The 22,640-nt window shown below is 41.6% G+C and overlaps 2 protein-coding genes across 2 annotated transcripts; one reads left to right on the top strand and one right to left on the bottom strand.

Annotated features, from left to right (window-relative positions):
• Nucleotides 1-715: 715 nt before the first annotated feature.
• On the bottom strand, nt 716-12,772 carry LOC124209059 (single-minded homolog 2-like). The gene is made up of 11 exons (XM_046606927.1): nt 12,046-12,772; nt 10,574-10,753; nt 8,794-8,879; nt 8,151-8,240; nt 6,985-7,093; nt 6,824-6,909; nt 4,470-4,818; nt 4,158-4,305; nt 3,447-4,087; nt 2,916-3,372; nt 716-1,171 (listed from the first exon to the last, which is right to left on the bottom strand). The coding sequence occupies exons 2-11, from the start codon at nt 10,746-10,748 to the stop codon at nt 808-810; spliced, it is 2,505 nt and encodes an 834-aa protein (XP_046462883.1). The 5' UTR covers nt 10,749-10,753; nt 12,046-12,772; the 3' UTR covers nt 716-807.
• A 6,160-nt stretch (nt 12,773-18,932) lies between these two features.
• On the top strand, nt 18,933-19,906 carry LOC124208759. Its single transcript, XM_046606635.1, has 3 exons — nt 18,933-19,267; nt 19,330-19,469; nt 19,550-19,906. The coding sequence occupies exons 1-3, from the start codon at nt 19,004-19,006 to the stop codon at nt 19,728-19,730; spliced, it is 585 nt and encodes a 194-aa protein (XP_046462591.1). The 5' UTR covers nt 18,933-19,003; the 3' UTR covers nt 19,731-19,906.
• The last annotated feature ends 2,734 nt before the right edge of the window (nt 19,907-22,640 follow it).

Raw genomic sequence — 22,640 nt, 5'->3', positions numbered from 1 at the left:
CGGTCGTTGGGACGGAGTGTTACCATGGCGACGGCACGCCCTCGCACGCTCCTTGAAAACTTCTTGAAACACAACAATTGAAAATGTGAAGAGTCTGCGCCAGAAGAGAGAAAGATGGAGCGCATATATGTTTTGACAAGACTTTTCTCTCCTCTTTTAGAATTGAATATCCCTTTTCCTGTATAGACAGTAAGATGTTGGGTGTAAGTTGCGGATGTGTAGAGACAATTGTATTATTATTATTCATTTGTTGTTGTTTTTTCCCTAGATTGTATTGCAGCGATACGTGGGTGGGGTGTTGTATTATAATTTATGTACAAGTGTAAAAAGGGTGGGGGATGTTGTTGGCAATAGAAATGACAGACCAAGTGAAAAAACAATTACAGGAGATGATTGATTGATTATTGACCTATTTCGTTATTTTAAAAGACAAAAAGAACTCGGTGAATATTGGTAATAATAATCAAACAGTGAAATAATAATTTTTTTTTTGCTTCTTTCAAAATACATGTAATAATAAGGTGAGCGAATCAGACCTTTGGTGGGTTTGGAGTCTAAAATAATTCATTGGAAAATTTTGAAAAAAAAATTGAAAAAGACCGATAATAATAGTAGAGGAGTTCAAATATTGTAAATATACGCAACGCAGTTAAATTGACGAGGGGTTTGAGGCAAGGCATAAGGGTATTAGAGGGGGATTGGTATAGGTTTTTTAAAAATTGTAATCGGTCGATCAATTGAAGGGAAAAAAAGGGAGATATGTTGAGAAGATGAGTTTTGTGCTGTTTGTTTCAGATAATTCAATCATCAGTGAACGGGGAAATCGGTGGCCAGTGCCATCGGGTGATGGACAGCATGGTGATGATGGTGATGATACTGATGAGTGGCATCGACGATAACGCTGGTGTAACCTGGCGGCTGTGCCGTGACGATTGAAGCCGAAGAGACTAGGCCTTCAGCTCCAATAACAACGGGATCGCTGGTCCCGATGACGCTACTAGCCGTGTAAACACCGCTGTAAATTCGTCCCGTTGGATCGTGGTAGCCGTTGCCCGACGATGCCCCATTACTCTGGTAGCTGTCGCCATAACTATTGCTGCTGCTGTTGCTATTGTTGTTGTTGTTGTAGGCCGGCGGTGGAGGCAAAGCGCAGTTGGAGCTTCCGTTCAATCTGTCAAACCAATATAAATTCATTAGAAAACGGCTAAACAATTTTTTTCAATCGACTACCAGTAACCTATTGGTTGTTTTTGGAATTAATTAAAAACAGGAGGGGAGAAATAATTCTCCTGGGTCTTGTTGTGGTGATTTCGATCGATTTAAAAGTAATTTTACGGTTCTTAAACTAATTAAAGGATTTTCTTTTCTTCTTTTTTCCGTTTTTGGATTTGGGGGGTCGATTTTTAATTATTTCTATCGATATCTTGGCTAATTAGAATAAAATTGTCGTCTGCTTGTTCACAAGTTTCGAAAAAAGAGACAAAGACTACAAAGAAAACGAGCAATAATTTTTTTGCAAATGCACGTGGCTGTACGAACAATAGCTCAATAAATAAAATTACAAAAATTTGGCCTCGTGTCTGTGAAGTGACGTATGTGTATGTTTCTTCCTGACTAACATTTATCGTTTAATGTGTCGATGCATGGCAGTTTGCTTGAACTATGTAACCTGTACAGATTTGAGGCCATATCCAGCCATCACAACCACAAGATATGCAAGTTTTGCCTGTGCTGGTCTATTGGTGTGTCATCAGCAACAATCCCAGTATCATCACTTGGGTAATGATTTTCGTTACTTGTATTATTCCTATGCCCTGCTAGATATTTGAATAATGCATGACTTTCATGAATGCAGCGTATTACATGTCATTCTTAAATTCTTCTGTTCATTAACATTGAGGGTTTATCCGCTGTCTCATTTTCAACTTTTCCTTACTTGTTGAGTTGTTGCTCCTGCAAATATTTTTCGTAACCTTTTTTTTATTTTTCAATTAGATAAACAACATCCCATTCGATTGAAGAAACTACCGATGTCGGCCGAGTTACGTCTCTATAGTCTATTCTCCCCCCTTCTTTAAATCCTCGTGTACAGCCATGTGAGTGTGGGTGTATTCACGAGGAGTCGAGGACCCCCTTTTGCAGTTCCTGTCTTCAACTTTTCAGCGGATGGATGAAGCACTTGTGGATGGATGCCTGGCCGTATTTCCCAGGCTCAAAGGTAGGAAAAATTGATCTATATTCTTCATTTTCGACGGTTTGGTGGCGTTGATTATAAATCGTTAGATAGTACGAAGTACGGTTATTCCTGAGCTAGGCGTTTTGACTGGAACTGTTTTCTCTTGTCCTTTTTGTTCACTCAGCTAGGCTTGTTTTTTAAATAAATCTAAGAAAATGTTATGACCGAGAAAGGACCTGGTGCGCACCTCCTCGTTTATAAATAAATCTAAACAAACAAAACAATCGCCGTGCTGAAACTGTTCTATCGTGTTCCCACCATCTATACAAATCTAGAAGAGAGTATTTGTGTGAGTGAAAATCCATCTCTCCTGGATTAGTTTTTCAGCAGCAAAGGGATTGAACGACGAAACCACTCTGGCGACATTGGGCGGAGAATAATAATAATAACGATTCAAGTTCTCTCTACTTGCTTTAAGGCATGAAAAGCTCTTACTCTGGAGAGAAAAATAAAAGAAATCCGTGTTGTTTCAATTGATCCCTCCCACCCAACTGGGTTGCTCTTACACGAATGTTTGAACGGGGGGAATATGAGTAGTGCCGTAATGATCAAGTACATACAGCAGCTAGGCGCCTATAGGCCACGTGACCTCCCAGCCGGAACTGTGGAGAGAGCTCGGTAGAAACAACATTCTTGGTTGGATGGAGAAATCAATGTGTTACGTGCATATTGGACTCACGTTTGCGGTTGTTGGGTGGAGTCCACGTCATCCGGTGTATTGTGGTGCTGATGGTGCTGGAGATGGTGATGTTGTTGTTGCTGCTGCTGGTGATGGTGTTGTTGTTGCTGCTGCTGATGTAGGTGGTGCTGATGGCCGTTGTTGCTGATGACGCTGATTCCGGCCGGATGGTGTTGTTGTTGTTGTTGGTGGAGAACACCCTGCATTTGCAATTGCTGGTGCTGTTGCTGGTGATGGTGGTGTTGGTGGTGGTACTGCTGCTGGTGGTGGTCTTCGCCGGACGTGGCCGGCGAGACGGGCGACAGTCGAGACGTGGCCAGCAACTGCTGGTGATGGTGGACATGATGCACTTGCTGGTGATGCTGGTGTTGTTGATGTTGCATCAACCTCTGATGACTCTCTGGTGAATTCTCGCTGCTACTGTACATATCACTTCCGGCAGCTTCCATTTCATCACCTTTTTAAATTTTTTAATTAATTTTAACATTAGAAACACTTATAGGCCTGTAGAGAATTGCGTCATTGACTTACCTTCGCCGAGATTGGTGTAGTGTCGCAGAGTGGCCGGGCCTGGATAGGCCGCCATATTGTCCGTTTCGTAATAAGGATTGTAGAGATCTCCACCCGAGTGGTTGCTGCCGCTTCCGTTGGCCGCTTCCGCCACTCCGTTGGGTCCGTAATTGTAGAGCTGGACTTCGTTGCTGTTGTAGGCCGAGTACATGGTCGACGTCAGGTACTGATTGCCGCTGGATGCCGAAGTCAACGGTAATCCGGCGTCGTAGCGGTAATCCATCATCGGGTTGCTGTACTCTTCCTGCAGCGGCGGAGGCAACGGATTGAGTTGAACCGCTTCCGCCACAATGCTTCCGGCGCTGCTGGAAGCCACAGCCGCCGCCGTCACCGTCGGACTCGCTGGATACGGTGACACTCGAGGCTTGGCTTTGCGAGCTGGACGGGTTTTGCCGGTCCTGGAAACCGGTGCGGAAGCGACGGCCGTCACGGCCGCCGATGCCACCGACGATGGCGACGATGACGAGCTGACCAGGTGTCCGTTTTCGGCCGACGAAGTGGACGCAGCGTCCGTCACCGACGTGTTGAGGTAGGACGATCCAGCGGCTGACGAAGTGGCCAGCTGCTCGGTCGACAATTGCAGTGACTGGGCCTCCACATCGCTGGACAATTTTAAAACAAATTCAAACTCTCCGTCCAGTCCAGTAAAATTCCAAAACATTTTCGTGATACCTGAGGACGTAATTGACGGCGACGATGCAGTGCGGTCGTGAGGATCGGCTGTTGTGAACGATAGTGGCGTAGGATTGCATCCAGACCCATCCGCCGTCCCTGGTCAGGAATCTGTAGTACTTGGTCGTCACTTGACCCTTGAACAGGACTGGACATGTCCCGACCAAAAAATTTTAGAATGAATATCTACGGTCAGGTTTTGTCACGAACTTATCACGCTGACAACCAGCCAACGTGTCGTGATGGAATTCTTTTTTTGGGTTGGTGACGTGATGTGACGTGACAACATGATTTTTTAAAAATAATTCTTACGTGTGTGGTGGGCGAATCGCATGTGGAGTAGATCGCCGACGTGGATGTACTGGTAGAGAGTCTTTTCGATGAGGTCCTGCGGTTCGTAGCCGGTCAGGTGGGCGACTCTGGCGTCCAGGAAGATGAGCCGCAGGTCCAGGGACGCTCTGAACATGAACATGTTGGAATGGAGTTTCAATTCGGTGATGGCCGACGGCGGGAGCGAATGGCCTACAGCCACCAGGCCCAAATTTTGAAAGCCGACGCCGCCATTGCCACTGCCGCCGCTCCCGTCGCCCGCGTACACCGAATCGCCGGCACCCGCCACCGGGAACGGACGCACTTTTAAATATCCCGAACAGTGAATCACCTAAAAAGAGAAAAGCAGCTGCTGATTAAAACAAATTCGGACATGAATGAATGACGTTGGGTTTTTATTTTTAATGACCGAAATGCGAAACGGTCGTTCGTTTCCGTCCGCGCGGCGGGAAAAAATGATTTTTTTCAAATGAAATGTGAGATTTGTTTGGTTGGTTCTAGACTGTAATGGACGTCCATTGATGGTCTATTATACGTATTTCTAGATGAAAGTTGTGCGTAATTTTTGTTTTGTTTAACGACTTTTGACCCTTTAGTTTTTTGGGGGAAATGGCGTCGTGGCAGATGAAGCCAATGGCACCTGGTAGCCATTTTGAAATGAAACGAACGCGTTTTATTTAAAAGGAAATGACCGAAATGGCGGCACCATTTTTGTTTTTTAACGGCTTCATATCTTTTCTTTAAAAACAGCCATTAAGATTTACTTATTTTCTAAGGCAGTTGGAAAAAATCGAAAATCGTGACTCTCGGAAGCAGCAGCTTGTTTTTGGTTTTTATATTTCTTTCCCCCCAAGAAGAAGAAAAAGATAATAAACAACCCCGAAAAAGAAATAAGCTCAACGGATTAAAACATATTATAAATGGGTCTCCCCACCATTTTGCGAGCTCGGCTTTATACTTGAATAATATCCATCTGGCCATTCGTCTTGTACGTTAATTCCTCCGTCAAATCAGGATGTGCCAGTCACGATAGACTAAATATGCGGTCGTAAAAAAGAAGAAGAAGATTCTGTCGAAGGTGGGCGGTGGCTTAATACAACAAGAGAAAAAAGAAGGGCGTTCAATAGGCGGAGCTATGGATTTTTCTTACAAACAGCAGCGGCGGAGGGGGGGATGAAAAAGTAGCAAGTGCTTCCATCGCCCAGCTCCGAGAGAGTTTATATACCATCCGTCCAGTAGTAGTAGTAAGTACTACTACTGGGTACATATTCTCTCGAGCCCCAAGTGGTGAAACGTGCCTACGACCATAGGCTGGGGGATAATCAAGGGCCTAAAAAATATAAACGCGCGGGGTAAATATATGTTTGGTAGGCGGGCGGCTGTTGCGCTCATCACTAAAAAAAATGTATGCTAGACGAGAGAGAGAGAAATGGCGGTAAATATAAACAGCAACTGCGGCTATAGAGATACACACACAAGTCACATTTTTTGGCTGGCCTATAGCCATAAATAAAATTGGAGAAAAGTCCTACAACAACATCGCCATCAACTTTGAAATGTGGGTGTGGACTCGGTTCGTGAGAAAATCAAAGTTATTTGGTGTATATATTTTACTACTGCAGAACTAAAAAAAAAAGGGAAAAATACTTTCAGAGGGGAAATGTGACAAATATCTGTGATAATCCGCTAGAGGTGCGCATTTGAGTTGAGTTTTTTCCCCTTAGTGTGTGTGTGTATCATTCCTCCGAATATAGCTAGAGAGATCTAAGCTTAACTTCTTCTTCTTCTTCTGTGTTGAGGGGAATCAATACATTTTCATGCCGCCATACCAAAGCAGTTCGTGACTTTTCGTCAACGACCAGCTCAGCAGAAATCGCTCGCATCGGCTCTCTTTTTCTTTTCTTTTTCCAGTTTCTGTCGAGGGATGTTCTACCCGAAAATTTATTATATTTATATCAAGTAGAGAGAGAAAGAGAAAAGCCATTCTGAATGCAATCAAGATTTTCCCTTTACCAGTAGGGATGGATGCCTTTTGTCTATAATAATCTTTTTTCTGTGCGTGAATATAATACTCGCGGGAGCTCCTAGTAATATTCGATTGAGCTAAACTATAGGGTTTTTTTTTCTTCTTGCGGGGAACTTTTGTTACAAGGGTCCAACTGATTTGCATCGTGAAGAATAGCAACAAAAGCCACAAGATGACCAGATATACATTTCCGAGCGTTATTCTACCACCCATTTTGTTTTTTCTTATGAATTAAAGTTTATAGACAAATATCTAGAGCTAGTTTTTGGCGTAGAGTTTTTGATCAAGGCGAACAGAAATTTGCACGTACCTTGTAACCTCCGGTGGTGAGTCCAGCGTTCCTTTTGGCCAAGACGCACTTCATCCGCACGAAGAAAGCTCTTTCCACTTCAAATTCTGATGATAATAATAGAATAGAAAAGAACAAATGACACCATTGAAATTGATTGTTTCTTTCTTATTTGATCAAACCTTGAACGACAGAACCGGAAACGGTGGGATGAACTGTCAGAACGGACGTCATCTCTTCGTGATCGGCCGGATGGATGTACTCGTAAATCGAATTGCCAGTCAATTCCACCTGAAATTTTCAAAAAAATAACAAACAGTCGAAATGAATTACAACTCGGCTACACACATGAACAACAGACACTAGGCCTATAGACGGTGGTGGGGTGACCATTTGTCAGGTCATGACTCAACTGGGAACGCGTATTACAACGCGGTGGCACACACGTGTCGTTGGCATGTGTTTTCTAAGCGCAACCAGACGCGGAAGAAGACGAGAGAGAGCATCTCCTCTGACGGACGGATTAACTCGGCACTAAGCATCGGGTGTCTTTTCTCTTTTTCAAACTTTTGTCTTATGTGTGTAGGCCCAGTAGCTACTGTATTGGCCTCTCTAACAACACACACACAACAGATGAAACACTTTTGCACACACACACAGACACAGTAGCACCGAGTGTGTCTGGTGAACTGCGGCGGATCGAATTGTGTTCATGTCCGGTCGGGATGGAGCAGTTAGACGGACTATTACATCTATCGAAAGGGGGCAAAACATTTGTGAGAGCTTTGGCACACGGTCCTCTCTCTGTTATTTTTCCTCCTCCTTCTCTGGCTGCCGTTCGTGCAAGCACCGCCGTCCATCGCCAGCGTTAAGATGTACTGTATATGTATGGCTACATGACTGTATACTATATAAAAGGAGGGGCCGTCATTGTCGGCATCTACTACACAGCCTTCAGAAATACTATATAGGAAAACACCAACCAACCACCCCACCCGCACGGAACGTGCATTCGTGCCGTTCCCGCTCGTCCGTGTCTTTAGCCGCCGAGCGTCAACTTGCATTTTCTCACTCCGCACACCCGGAAGGCAGCAACAGCTCAGCAGTACCGAGAGAGTCCAGTCTCTTTTTATTCACTGCTGTCAACCCCGCACGTTTACAGATTTGTTTGTTTTTTCGTACTTTACACGAACGCACATCTCTCTATCGATAGTGTAGTGCTGTTGCACTAGGTCACGCTTTGGAATGTCTGGAGAATATCGATTGGCACTTGTTTCATCATAACAACAACCCCCCAGCAGACGTGACGTAATGGAATAGAAGTGGGTAGGGGAATTGTTGTTTTTACCTGACTCAATCCCAGGTGGACGGAGGCCGTTTCCGAGATGTACATGATTTTGCCGTCGGGAGCCACGACGAAAATGAAACCGTCCAGAGTCTTAAAAAGAAAAAAAAGAAAATTGTTAATTTATACTTTTGAGACTATTAGATTTTTTAACAGGTTATGAATGGGCTAGTTTTCCCACGCTATTCAGTTGAAACACGACCCGCGTTCGTAAATGTATAATGGGCTCCTGGGTGACTAATTTGAATATCGCCAATGCGATTGCGTCAATGACCATGTTTCCGGTCAAACAGAAAAAAGAGAGTTGTTTTTTTCCAAGACATTTTGATTCATGACGTTTTAGTTTTTTGTTTCAACATCTAGGTATGTAATTTATTCAACCTTTTTTCTCTTCTTCAGCCCATTATACACACACGGTGATGGGCTGCCAAAAAGGTGAGAAACAATGTATATGCTAGTGTAGTACGACTCCATTTCCCCGTCTTGTTTTACAACTCGGTGATTTATTTCTGGAAAAGAAAAATGAGCGAGAAGACTAACCCCCCCAGAAAAAAGAAAGAAACGTTTGTGCTGTAATTCAATATAGTAAACTCGGTTTTGTGAAGTGGAGGGAATTAGTTACAGTGAGAAAAAAAATGGCTCTTACCTGAAGTAAATGAGAACCCAGTTCTTTGATGCAAGTTTCTCGGGGATTGTTGCACAACGGAGCCGATCCCCAAGCATCTCCCAATCCTGTTAAAACATAAAATCAATTAAACTGTATAATTACAGCATCCCCTATGCATTTCTACACTGCAAATATCGAATTTCTGGTCGAGATAATTACCCGATCGCCAATTAAAAAACATTTCAATTCAAACTCTTGCCCATTTTTCCCATCAGATGTTTATCATCCCGAAAATCTCCCACGATCCGTAAAATTTTTTTAAAAATTCCGTACAACTATCCGGAATGGGTTTTTTTCCCAATCCATATTCCCATGCACATGAAAAGGTTATACAGAGACACCCGCATATCCGTTCGAGTGGGTGGCCTGATGATGCGTCACTGATAGTGGATGGCATTCTTATATTTCTCCATCCTCTCTCTCTTTTAATGTTATTCAAATATTTTATTATGATAGATTTTTTTTTGTGTTTGCCCGAGTTCCGATTCAGCACTTCCGCTGATGAAAGCTAAGCGGGAATGAAAGAGAACCTATAGACGATATCCATCGCTATAGAGCAGCCCGTTCGTTCGTCAGCTGTTCAGCTCTGCGCGCACATTTTTTTGAATCTTGTCTGTCGATCGTATTTTTTTTTAGTTTTTCCCCCCTCCCACTGGTTCTTTATGAATATGATGACGAAAATAACATTTGTGTTTCCTTTCTTTCTCCCTTCTGACGCCTTCTGATTGGGTGAGAATATAATCAAAAGAGAGAGAGAAATACATGTTAGAGCAGGACCGTCGGAGTGTGTGTGCGATCTTGTTAACGCTGATGGCGCGTGCTCTTCTCCTTATCAGTCCAATAGCAAAGGAACCCATCTCTTTTCTCTCTCTCGTGTGTCAACTGTACTACACTCGTCTCACAAACATCATCTGAAATGCCTACAGGAATATTGCAACAATATTTGCAGAGATTTTCCACCCCACACAGCCCCCCAGTTCTCTTCCGGCGATTGTTAACACACTCAAACAAGTTTGTTGTACGTTGTTCTGCCTGGCCAAATCAATCATTTTTGGCAAAGTATTAGAAAATAATCAGTCTTCAGGGTGGAGTCACAACGACAATGAGTGTCAAGGAGGGGGTTGGTTGGTCCCGCCCCATCACCACCCAATTATTATCCATCCATCCATCCATCTTTTTTTCCGCATATCAAGTCGAAACGAACGACAAATGTCTTATGCTATATCAAACAAGAATTTTTACACAAAAGGGAAAAAAGAAAATTTGTTTAAAAGGGGTTGAAAAGAAAAAAATCTGGATGGCGAATAATGAATGGCTAAAAGGCGGGCGGATGGGAAACCCACGCGGGGTCCCGGCACACTCCGCTCGATGGGGGGTCCACTGCGTTCCTTCCGCTCTCTTCCCCCCCCTCTCTTTCTTTTAGTCACTCGACATATGAAGAGGGTTGTGACGAACTATACAACGTATATGTAGGCTCTCTATGCACAAATTGCGTCATGATATTGTTGTATTTCTGCGTGAGAGAGAAGAGTGAACGTCGACAACTCAACTTCCGCGTGTGTCTATTATTATCAAAAGGCGCGTGCCGCTTGTCCGAAATGACTCGCCCACCCCCCATCGAGTCACTAATGATCCGCACCAGTAAATCATAACGAGACCCATCAACTCTTTTTCTTTCGTGTCATTATTATTTGTCCGTTTTTTGTTTAATTATCCAACAAAAGCTGAAATGAATCAATTGAAAAGATTATTCACTTACCGTCGGGAAAGACTTGTCTCATTTTGAGGTAGGAAGTCGTCAGCCGGATGACGGAGGCTTTGTCCAGCTGCGAAGTGATGGCCGATGGTAGTGGCAACATCTTGGCCAGCTCCATGAACTCGGCGTTCTCCTTCTCCCGTCGGGAGCGGGCCGCGTTCTTACTCTTTTCTTTCATCTCGACTGTATAGGAGAAATCAAATTTTTTTAAAAAAAATGTTGTATTTTATTAGGTCGAATTTTTACAAGGTGTTTTGGCACCTCCGCCAAAAAGGTGTCAAGGAGCTAATGAGCCCAGGTGTTGGCCTGAAAATAAAAAGTCATCGATCACGCTCAACAGATTTTTCCAGACTGTGAGAAAATTTGCGGCAGGTCCTTTTTTCTGAATTTGGACCAAAACGGCAACAAACATGGGCGCAAAAGGAGTGAGAGCGGGGCCCAGTCATATCATATAGGCCTGATTTGACAATTCCCTCGAATGTCGTTAAAAGTCAACCCCCCTCCATAAAGGGCGTGGTGGATATCATCGAATGAGGAGGTTTGATGTCTCTCACACCTTTTTTGGCGGGTTTCAAATTGAATTGAAATGGTTCACTTGGAAAATATTCCCTCTAGTCTCATCTAGAAATGTTTCTTTTTTTCATTTATTTCAGGAAAGAAAAAAACAAATTTCCATTTTTAATTCTATTTTAACACTCGACCCGGTGTCACGTTACACACCTGCACAGCTGTTTGGTGGAAAAAAAAAGAGTCCGGTTATATTTTTTAGAAAGAAAAGCTTCGTATTTCGCACCATCGAATGGAGAGAGAGAAAACGGACCGACGGGGATCGACGACCGTCGGTCACTCAACTTTTTTTTATTTTTGTGTCCATTTTCCATAACACATTTTCAAGCAGCCGAGCGCGCAAAATTTGAAAAAATGAACTTTTTTACTTTTTTGGGGGGGTTATTTCACCAAATGTCAAATCTTTTTTTAAATATTATTTCGGGTGCTGCTAAGGGGAGTAAATGAAACTATTCCAATTACCGTCAACTTCTCACTTGGTTTTTTGGGGTTTTTCGCACCAGCACAAAAGTGTCATCGGACACTTGGTTGTAAATGTGGTTTTTTTTTCTGCCAGTGTGTGGTCAAATAGATGAAATTCGACCATATGTCGTGAATTACCCACACGCGCAATTACATCATATGTGTACACGCTCAAGTCAATTCTCTGGTGGATGGTGGGAGGGGGGGGGATTATTTGGTGAAACATTCAATCCATTCAATCAATTGTTGTAGGGGAGTGTTAGGATATGACTAGGCCCGCGGGAACTGTTATACTAGGCCTGAAAAACATTTGTCGGTTGTTGGTGTTGACACGAAAGATTATGTGTTTTTACACTGCTGGGCTGCTCTTTATCTCCGTTCCAAAATAGGGAGGGAGAATTTTGTCTTTCCTAATGTATTTACGTAATATGTATTATTATTATTACCTTTGGCCGTTGGCGCAGAAATCGTGGAGGTGGCGGTCGTCGTGATGGTTGCGGTCGTGTTGGAAAACGGTGAATCAAAACAAACAACACCACCAAACAACAACAACAACCCCCCGAATCAAAAATTCACATATAAAAATTCAAAAGTTGCGGTTGTCTCAATAGTTTGGTCACGTTTCACTTCAAGTTTAGGGGGATAATCTGTCGTCGGTCGGTCGGTCTAATTAGACGACACTGTTGTCCGACAAAAAAGAAGAAGGAGGCGGAACAAGAAGAAGAATTCTTCTTCTTCTTTCGTGTTGTTGTGTGTGGTGTGTCTAAAGGAGGGGTGGGTGGCAGCAGCAGCAGCGTGCGACGGCAGCAACTGGTCGGCTCGGAAGCGGTGGCCAGTGCGTGATTTTTCACCGTTCGGCCGTCGAGCACGCTCGATCTCTTACTCGCTCACTTAGTCAATCACTCGGCTTGGGCTGCAGGAAGGTAGAGCTGCTGCTGCAAGCGCAGGGACGGATAGAAGAAGAAGAAGAAGCGCCGAAAGGGAAACACGAAAAAAAAGAAAAAATCAAGTCGGAAAATCTGGGCAGGGACGCGTCAAGTCATGCACCGTTCACACACACGCACTGATACATACACACGTCTACTACACACGCGTACACACACTCACAGCACACACGTACACACGAGCGGGAAATAAGCAGCTTAAAGGGACGAGCTTTTTTATGGAACTGACACGCAGCCCCACAGTTCACCACTCGACGGCCAGCGCAACCGAGTCTCGGGCCATCAGTTCGGGGTTCCTGTGCTGCCGCCAAGGAACTTTTTCTTTCTTCCTTTTTTTTTCCTTTTTTTCGGGAGGAGTTGGGAGAGTCAAAAAGAAAAGGAGGGGGTGATGTTGGATGGACCAGCCAGCAGAGGACAAGCCACGCCTATCGCTCCTCCTCCTATAATATCAGGACCACAAGTTTCTGTGTCTCGGTGGATTCGATTCAAAAGGTTTTTTTTCTTATTTTTCGTTGCGTGTGAAAGGTATTTTTTGAATTTCTTTGGAATCCCGCCCATTTTTTGACGTAGGATTTAATTTTTATTATTTTCGCCCAGGTGACTGGAAACGGTAGCGCCACAGATACAAATCCGCCAAGTTACAAGAGCGGAGTCAGGAACGTTTTCAATGGGAAATGGGGTGGAGCTTGTGCTGTGAGGACAACCTTCGCTGACACGCCATTGGTCGGAAGACGGGAAGGGCTAGAAGTCAGACTCCGCCTCCAATCTTATCCATCTCGCCTTTTACGATTCTTTTGAGAAAAATATAACGTCCAAGTATTTGAATTATTTTTTTGAGTTTCTCATGCGTATAAAAAGAAAGGCCATAAGGAATTCGGACTTTACACCCAAAAAACATCTGACACAATAGGTTATACCTGTCTGCCGGTCAAATAAAAATCCCGGCCATCGTAATTTAAACTTCCTTTTTATTAATCGTCGTTTTTTGTGTTACACTTGAACTTTTACTTTATTTTTTCACGTAGCTAAAGTTATTACAAAAGTCTTAGCGCTTCGTTAAACCAAATTTGACGTCGTTGTGTTTTGTTTTCCTTTCTCGGTTTCAGTAGACCGGGGGCCTTATCGTCTGTAGATAAGTCATCAAAATCAATAATAGCCATTTTCGACTAGCGCATCAGCGCAGCAGGAAACGGACTGTTGTTTGCTAATAGAACTTATAATACGCGTCTCGTCATCAGTAATATTAAATGTCCGATGCATTCCTGCACCTGGATGACACAAAAAATAAAAATGATTATCAAATAGTTATGCAGGATCAGCAGAAAATTCTTTGATTTGATAATGATTTGTTCACGATTGTTGACACAGTCCTGTTGGCTCTATTATACACACCCAATCACAAGCTGAAGACGAAAAAAATCCAATAAGATGTGTGTCCCAATCCGCCATCAATTGACCAGGGTGGTCTCCATTGAACGCCACGATCTTTCATCTTATCTCCCGTTCGTGTGTGACAGAAAACCACCGAATCGTTGGACAGCCCATCTGCCAGCCCAGGGATTAAGTCGTCCATAATGTCACTCATCACGGTGGTCACCAATAAGTTCACACCAATCACGTCTCTCGAGCGCTGACCAAAGGTAATAGACAGGTACAGCAGCCGCGGTAGTAGTGGCCGCTGCCGATACAGTTAATCCCACTCAAACTTCTTGCGTTTTCTATTGTATCCCCCCCCAAAACGAAACCGGTAGTGTGTATACTAGCTGCTGCCCCGGTGTGATGATAATAAAAAATCTAACACCGTTCAAAACAAATTTTAAAATAAACCCCCTCCCCCGGAAATGACGTCATAGTAAAAAAAAAGTTCAAACATAATTGTATTCAAATAACAGCAGAAGCTTCTTTCTTCAGGTGCAGGGTGTGCAATAGTCACGCTTACCGGGGGCCTAATATCAGATATCCGTGAGCGTTCACACAAATAAGTGGCCTCCTTTTTTCTCCCTCCCTCCCTGGGCATGGGCATGGGGGGTGATGGGGCCAGAGACAGAAATTCTGGTTTGTTGATTTTAGATGTGGCGCCAAGCAGTCTGGGGAGATTTTTTTTTTTTTTTTACCTGTGGTGGTGGTGGTGTGTATGTCGTGTGTTTTATTTTCTCCCACCACCACCACCACCACCCTGGCGGTGAGCAAACAAACGCCACCCTCCGCCCCATATAGTCTGTGAGAGAGGGAGATTCCTGTGTCTATTTGTTTTGGTTTAGAACCTTCTCAGAGCCACACATACACTTAAACAGCAGATTCTTTCATCTTCTTGTTCTTCTTTTGTGTGTTGGGGGGGTTGGTTTTTTTTCTATATTCTATATATATGCCGGAGTAGTCGGTCAACATCACGCGGCCGATCCGGCCTCAAACTCCTCTCTTGTTTTAAGACCCTGCTGGCAGCAAAGTTGTTCTTATTTAAACGGCCTTGCGAGACGCAGAGACAAACTCTGTCCAAATAGTCAGTCGGATTGATGTGTATATCTATAAATACAAGCCGTTTTCACGTTGCGTCATCACTTTTATTATTTTCCCAGTCCAGAAAATAGAAAAAACAATTGGACCGACATATCAAAAGTTGGTCGGGATATCGACATAAAGCATCCGCTTGAAAAAAGAAATTTCGTTATTGACATGACACATTTGCGTAGGTGGCTGACAGTCAATGTGTAGCAAGTCTCTCATATGCACATGGGGAGAGAAAGGGGGAGGGTGTTGGTGCCAGGCTGTCTGGCAGCTCCGGAGACGCTGGCGTGCTGTTGCGCCAACACGACGGACGTTCCTATGGTCGGGAAAATGCCCACGATACAGCCGGGGGATAGATAACACACACCACCACCACCACCAAAAAGTGATCATATACACACACATAGGCACAGGTTATAATATACATAAGTATCTTATCGCCAAGCGCACCGTTTAAAGATCAAATAACGTCCTCCCGCATGAAGGGAGAAATACGAAAATATTAAAAAGAATCAAGTTAAAGCTCACACTGTAATTATCGTCACAGTTGACAGCAGAGCACTTTAGCTTCGATCAAAGAATATTCCCTAATGGATTTTTATTGGTTTGGTAATCGAGCCACTGCTTGACAGGTAAATTGGCTCCAAACTCTAATAGAAAACTTGCGACTAAATAATAGAACGCAGCGTCGTTATCGTCTAAAGCTTTTTAGGAATTTGATTTGTGATTGTGATTTGTATTTTATTATTATTCAGACAGCTGCAGCACGCTAGCCAAAAGATTCCCGGCTTTAGCTCTCTCTCAAACTGACCGTGAATGATTGCCGTTTCTGCTTAAAGTCGGAATTATATTCTATATAGTGAAATCCCTGCCGACTCACAAAAATACTGTACAGGCATGTTGCGACCATAAGTGTTCTAGTATAGTTTGCTCTTATCAGCTGTCTGCTGCTGCTGGGTCATATTCATATAATTTTTAACTGCCCTCCCAAAGTCGTTTTTTTTGTTGTTTTGGGTTGAAACTGGACCTTATGCGCGCGGTTACAATAGAGCCACCAGTTATATTTGCAGCTTATTATTATTCAGTTTGCCGCCTATATATTTCTAAGAGGTGTATTTCTTTTTTCTTTTTTACTTGTTGTAAATTTTATCTGTGAGAGGTGAATTGACTAGTTGAGTCTCCGGCATTAATTACAGTTGATTATTTAAAGGATACCGGTATATTGAAGTGGGCCGGCCGAATTTTTTCGAATTATTTCGCCACTCTTAAGCTTTGTAACTCGTATGAATTTGCGGAGCAATAAATAATGATAAATATTTAAGGGAATTACGCATTTATACATCAGTAAATGTTTGGGAATTTCCAGACTATTTATCATAGCTATTTGATGTGTTGAGTTCTGGGTTGTTGGCTGTCAATCAATCCTGGGCTGCTGCCACGCGTTTGAATCCTGTTCAGTCTGCTGCTTCCGTTTTTGGGTGTTTTTGGATGGGTTTTACTTTTGTTTTCATTCTGTAAAGGAAGGAAGGACTCTGTGGTGTGTCGAAAGAAATTCAAGTCAGCGGATGTTTCTCACGCTGTTGTAACAGAGACTCACCTGTAAGGCGCTGGAGGTTAATTAGTATGCCCAAGCACGTTAGAACTTCCCGCCGCCAGTGAATAAGCAGATCATGGCGTTGACTTAATCACGGCTTCCGTGTTAGGAACGACTCGGTAAAAACTTCTAGGTCGTCTCAAAATGCTTATTCATTCGGAAAAAAATTTGAAAACGCAGTTACATGAATACGATAGACTTTTCTTCGACCTTCGAAATTGTAAACGGTGATCTCTGATCTATAACGATTATCTATCGTAAAGTGCGAGTGTGTCTTGATGAAGTAATTGATAAATTCACTGAAGTCATGATACGGTATTTAGATTACAAGACGGTTCTGTATCGTTCCATAAGCCTTGCCTAGAGAATATTTGAATTTCTTTTCCAAAAAAGCTTAAAAACGCCATCTATTGGAGCACATGTCTAACTACGTTGCAGTTTGATAGATGTCGCTTGAGTAGCAGACGAAAACTGAAATCATCGTTCTATTTTCTTGTTATTTTTGAGTTGAGATTTATTTGTATAAATTGTAATACTGTTTTTAAAATGTTTCGAGTCCTAAGTCGATTAAAAGTTCCTTCGCAACGTTCTCTCTTCATGTTGAGAGAAGAGACAAATTTATGTCGTCCACTTCAGTCAGCCGTTCGTTGTGAGCAGCCATCACGTTCATTTTGCCATAGTCGGGCAGCCCTTCAAAAGAAAATGTATTGCATTGAATCGTTACAAACCCAACCGTGTTCGTTACTAATATTTTTTTCCTCCCCAGGATATCTGTAACCTTTGTAAATAGAGATGGTGATTCAATGAAGGTCAAAGCCAAAGTGGGCGATACATTCCTGGATGCTGCTATCAATAATGACGTGGACCTAGAAGGTTTTGGTTAGTTTAAGATATTGTTGCATTACATAGATACTTTGAGGCTGATTTGAAAGCTGATAAATGTTTTGATTTGATTACGCTAAACTTAAACTTAATACTTGCAGAATATTAAAATAATTATGAAACCATGTGTTTTTTACCTTTAGGTGCTTGTGAAGGTACTCTTTCTTGCTCAACTTGCCATATAATTTTCAAAAAGGAAGACTTTGACAAACTTCCGGACAAACCGTCTGATGAAGAGATGGACATGCTTGATCTAGCATACGGACTCTGCGACACGTAATTTATTCATGTTTTTTTCCTCCGAAAATTAATTTATGCTTTAATGACAACCGTATGAAATATTCATAACAGATCTCGTCTGGGATGTCAAATCACTTTAACAGAGTCGATGGACGGAATTGTCGTGACCGTTCCGGCGCAAGTAGCCGATGCCAGAAATCGATAACACTTAGTACAAAATTAGGCTGTATCATATATTTCGCCAGCATTGCAAAAAATACAATTTTTAAGTGCAAAAACTTTTTTTCAGAAGTCTTATTAGCGTGCCTAACGACAACGTTTGAGTTACGCAGCAATTTTCTAACGGTATTTTCTTCATTTGTATTCTAGATTTCCGGATTCGACTGGAAAGTGCCGCTGCTTACTACTGCAATTCGAGGTATTGTACCATTTTTATTTTTGTCTACGTTTTCGCTCACTAATTAACTTTTCTGGAAACCATATTGTTTTGTTTAGTTGGGGAAAATAATCTTCCAATTTTCTAACTTTTGCAACAATTTATGGCAATTCCTGGCCGTTCAAGTTCAACTAGCTATCGCTTTAAAAACATGTTCAAGATAGACTGACAGTCTGATAGTTAGGTCAAATATGCTGCTGCTGTTACACGTGTGAGTAGTTGACGTATTCCTATTTTACATGAACTTTGCAATGCTCGGCTATCAGGTGCGGTCAGATGCGTTTTGCATTTATTTGATGATTATTTCTATCTTGACAGGCGCTAATAAGTCACGATGTATTATTACCCTTAGATACCATTATGAATTTTGGCTACCTAGGTACGATAAACATTTTTTTTTATTGATTTACATAAAGATTCGTTCTTTCAGACGTGATTAGATCCGGCTCAAGTAACATTTTAAAGAAAGGATCCAGATCCCAAGCTAAGACCTGCATTCTCGGGTCGTTCATGCCTTTTCAAAATGACAACAGTTTTCAACTGACACCTCCCTTCAGTCCATTGTATTTTTTTAAGTTTACGGTACTTCAATCTACTCAAGAATTTATGTCAGGATCGACATAATATTTAATGTAAACCTAGTCGAACCTCCCACGGGGTTATTTCGTAGTAATGTCACGTCGCTGGTGACTTCTTACCTCTCTTGCTTCCGGGATGATGAGCGTAATAGACATCTCAAGTTATTCCGCTGCTCAGTACCATTGTAGCTTTTCCAGAGTCGACACTATACACCTCTTAAAAAAATGAAACTCTTGCGAGTGGTAGTCTTTTTGGTGCTGCTGGTCGGTGTACTGTCATCCGTTTCAAATATTAATTTGAGCCCCACAGGGAACTATCCACCGATTTCCACCAAAGGCGGATTAGGCGTTTCGATAGCCATTCTAATCTACATGCTCTTCGCCGAATTGGGTTATCTGCCGTTCAAATTTAAAGGAAGAAAAAGAAGATCTGCGGTCAGTCAACTTACCAACCCCTTAATGCTTGGTGACAGAGACAACATCTTGAAGGTAAACACAATTTGTCATTCAGAAATTGAGCACAATAATTTATATCTGTCTTACTTGCTCAGTTAATTCTATCGATGGATCGCCAAAGTTGCCTACTTCGTTTCCTGTGTGAATTGGAAGGTTCGAGGCACGAAGCAGAGAAGAACAACTTGCGTTTAGATCCCGATCTAGAGGATGATTTAATCCTTCTCAAAGTTGCCAAGTATGTAGTACTCTTGACATTTCTCAATAAAATGTTGTGCAAGTCTAGTAAATAATTACATTTAAAATTTTTTATGATAGGCGCAAAATGCACCCAGCAGAATTGATGAGACAAGATCCCGGGTCTCCAGCTCTTCCTTTCGAAATTGCGGTGTTCACGGGGTCGGAAGGTTTGAATACTTGCGCCAGCGTCTTCCAAACTTGTCCTTACAACATTACAACAATGCAAGGATTTTTGGGCGAAGCCTTGAACCACCTCTAATCGGTGACACTCACAGCACGCACACAGAACTGCTGTCATATGTATTTAATTTAACAATTTATTTATTATACGATGGAGAAACATGGGAGATCGCAAAAATAATTGTAATAAATGCGATCAGATGGTTTTAATTTATTGTTGCAACCCGGGAAAATAAATGACTCTTTAAAAAAGTTTATTTGATCCATTGATCATGCCGGAGTTGCGTCCGGCCCTCTTTTTCATCTTAACCCCCTTAGACAAGTTTCTTGTTGGTTATTAGGACGTAAATTAGGAGAGGAATATAGTAGCCTAACAAACATTTTCCGGAAACCAAGACAACAATGAAGAATGAGTAAGTCGCAATCGATGATAAATTAATTCCAATGTGTAACTAACAAACAACCGTAATTCATGTCCGTTTCAGGTGTTCTCTACCAATGAGGAAGGTTCCCCATAGCCCGGAACGATCGATCTTGGCTTCTGCGCCCTCTGCCTTTCATTCCTATCCTTTCACACTGGCTCTTCTATTCAGCCCATTGGACTTTGGAGTTTACGGTACTTTGTACTCCTCAACGATGGATGTCAGGATCAAAAAAGGGTTTAATGAAAACCTCAACGGTGTTATTTATAAGTTAAGTCACGTCGATTGCGAGTTCTTGCTACATCTACTTCCGGGATGAGAAGCGTGAATAGTCTTCTGGTCGACATCTCGACCTATTTAAGATCCGTATCGTTGTAGCTTTTCGTGATTCGAAACAATTCACCTTTGAAGTCTGAACAAATGGAACTCTTGCGAGTGGTAGTTTTTTTGTTGCTGCTGTTCGGTTTACTTTCATCGGTTTCCAATATTAGTTTGAGCCCCACAGGAAACCATCCGCAGATTTGCACCAATAGCCGGCGTTTCTATAGCTATTCTAATCTAGAGGTTTGACTATACTTGCGCCAGCGTCTTCGAAACTTGTTCTGACGACATTACAACAATTCAGAGATTTTTAGGAGAGAATTTTGATAACAGATTGTAATTTATTCGGTGAAACTCAAAGCAATTGAATTTCACATTTTTTTTTATTACATTGTGAAAAAACCGAAAAATTCAGAAGATTCAATTAATACCTCCATTCAATTTTTGTTAAGATCCAGACGCCTCTTTAAAAATTTGGTTTTATGGTTTGCTTGACCTCTTCAGTCTTACTAGAAGTCCATGGGTTGGTTGTGTGTGATGGTATATCGTAGAACTTGCTGAGGAACTTTTCGACAAACATTTCAGTTTTGAATTTGGACTGACGTTATTATTAAACCGTTCCCCAACCCGAAGTTTATAAATTCAACTGACGATTTCCACAAATGCTATACCGTAAGGATTCTTCTTTATTAGGCAGTCCAGCTCCTTTACAATTTAGTGTTTTAGAGAGCTGGTGCTTCAATCATGGTTTTTTATTTTAAAGCCGCTAAGTGAGATATCTATCAAAATTTCATGTTTGTCAAAAGAAAATGATGAAATTCAAAGAAAGCGCGGAATGAGAGAAAACTATATATCTATGCAGCTTTATATCTTAAAAAACAAAAATTCAATAAAAAAATGGGGAAGAAAGAACTAAATGAAACTAAATAATTCGAATTATTTAATTGAAAATAAAATAGAATAGGCAAAACTAGATTTTCAATGCTATTGACGAGAGTTCAATCAATTCTGTCAATACGATTTAATGAAAAAAAAAACCAAAGTCCTTCTATTAATCAAAGGAATAAAAGTTAAATCAAAATACACTTAGAATAAATAAGAATATGAGTGTTGGTCGGGTGGGTGAGTCGTATAAGGCGTCATGTGTTTGATGAAACTGTGTGTTCTGGGTTCGACTCTCTTGAATGATACAAATTTTCTAACACCCAATCCAGCAACAATATAAAAATGAATTCTAAGTGGTTAAGTATGTTGGGTTCGTCCCCCGCTATTACTTATTTATTCAAAGGTAAATGAAGCAAAAAGGTAGTTATTCCTCAATAATGAACCTTATTCATGCAAGAAACCTTGACTTGATTTGACTGGGACGAGGAGTAAGTAGAAATGCTTTTAGGCTTAGTAACGCTCAGGTTCCAATTCCCATGTGTATATTAGGGAGCTACACAGCAAATGATAAAAAATTGATGTTGGATAGTTCGCGAGTAGATATGGTATAAGATACAGGTTTTGATCAACGGAGGGGTCAACGGCGAAGCAGGACTACTGAAGAATTGGATGGTTAAATTCAAGTTCACTAGAATTCTATATGCGTTGAATGAGAATCTCTGGAGAATATCCATATCCGCATGCAAAGGACGATTTGTTGGTGTGTTTCAATTTGTTTCAAAAAATGTAATGAAATTGAAATGCCACAACCAAACTACCGCCTGTTCCCATTTTTGAAAATTTCTAAAGCAAAATTATACTTTTTTAAAGAAAGAGAAAAAAGGAGCCCATACTTTTTTAATTGATTAGTATAATATATGGAAGGAATTCTGTTTGTTTTTCAATGTTTTTCATTACATCGTTTTGACTGAATTTAATTGAACTAGTGTTGCAAATCTAGTTTTACCTATTCCAATCAAATAATTCGAATTTTTTAGAACATTTTTTTTTAAAGATATTCAAATGAAAAAAAAAGCTTTTGACAATGGCAAATGCATAACCGGACGTCCGGACCATTCTAGATTCTAGACAACCAGAAAAATTAACCATCGATGGTTGGATCGATGTTATTTTTATAATTTGGCAACCGTTATTTTTATAATTAGACTTTTGACTGATAAATCATAACATACTCAGTGTGAATGACGTCTACTCATCAAGTGTCTTGAGAAGGATCTGTTTTAAAGGTAAGTCCTAAACTTTTCCATTACTTGATTGACCGAGATTTAACTAGCCTAGTTGCGATTTTTCTAACTTTTTTA

The sequence above is a fragment of the Daphnia pulex genome, chromosome 12 (assembly GCF_021134715.1).
Source record: "Daphnia pulex isolate KAP4 chromosome 12, ASM2113471v1".
Lineage (NCBI taxonomy): Eukaryota > Metazoa > Arthropoda > Branchiopoda > Diplostraca > Daphniidae > Daphnia > Daphnia pulex.
Note: the sequence above shows the minus strand (reverse complement) of the source record. Positions and strands in the feature narration are given on the sequence as shown.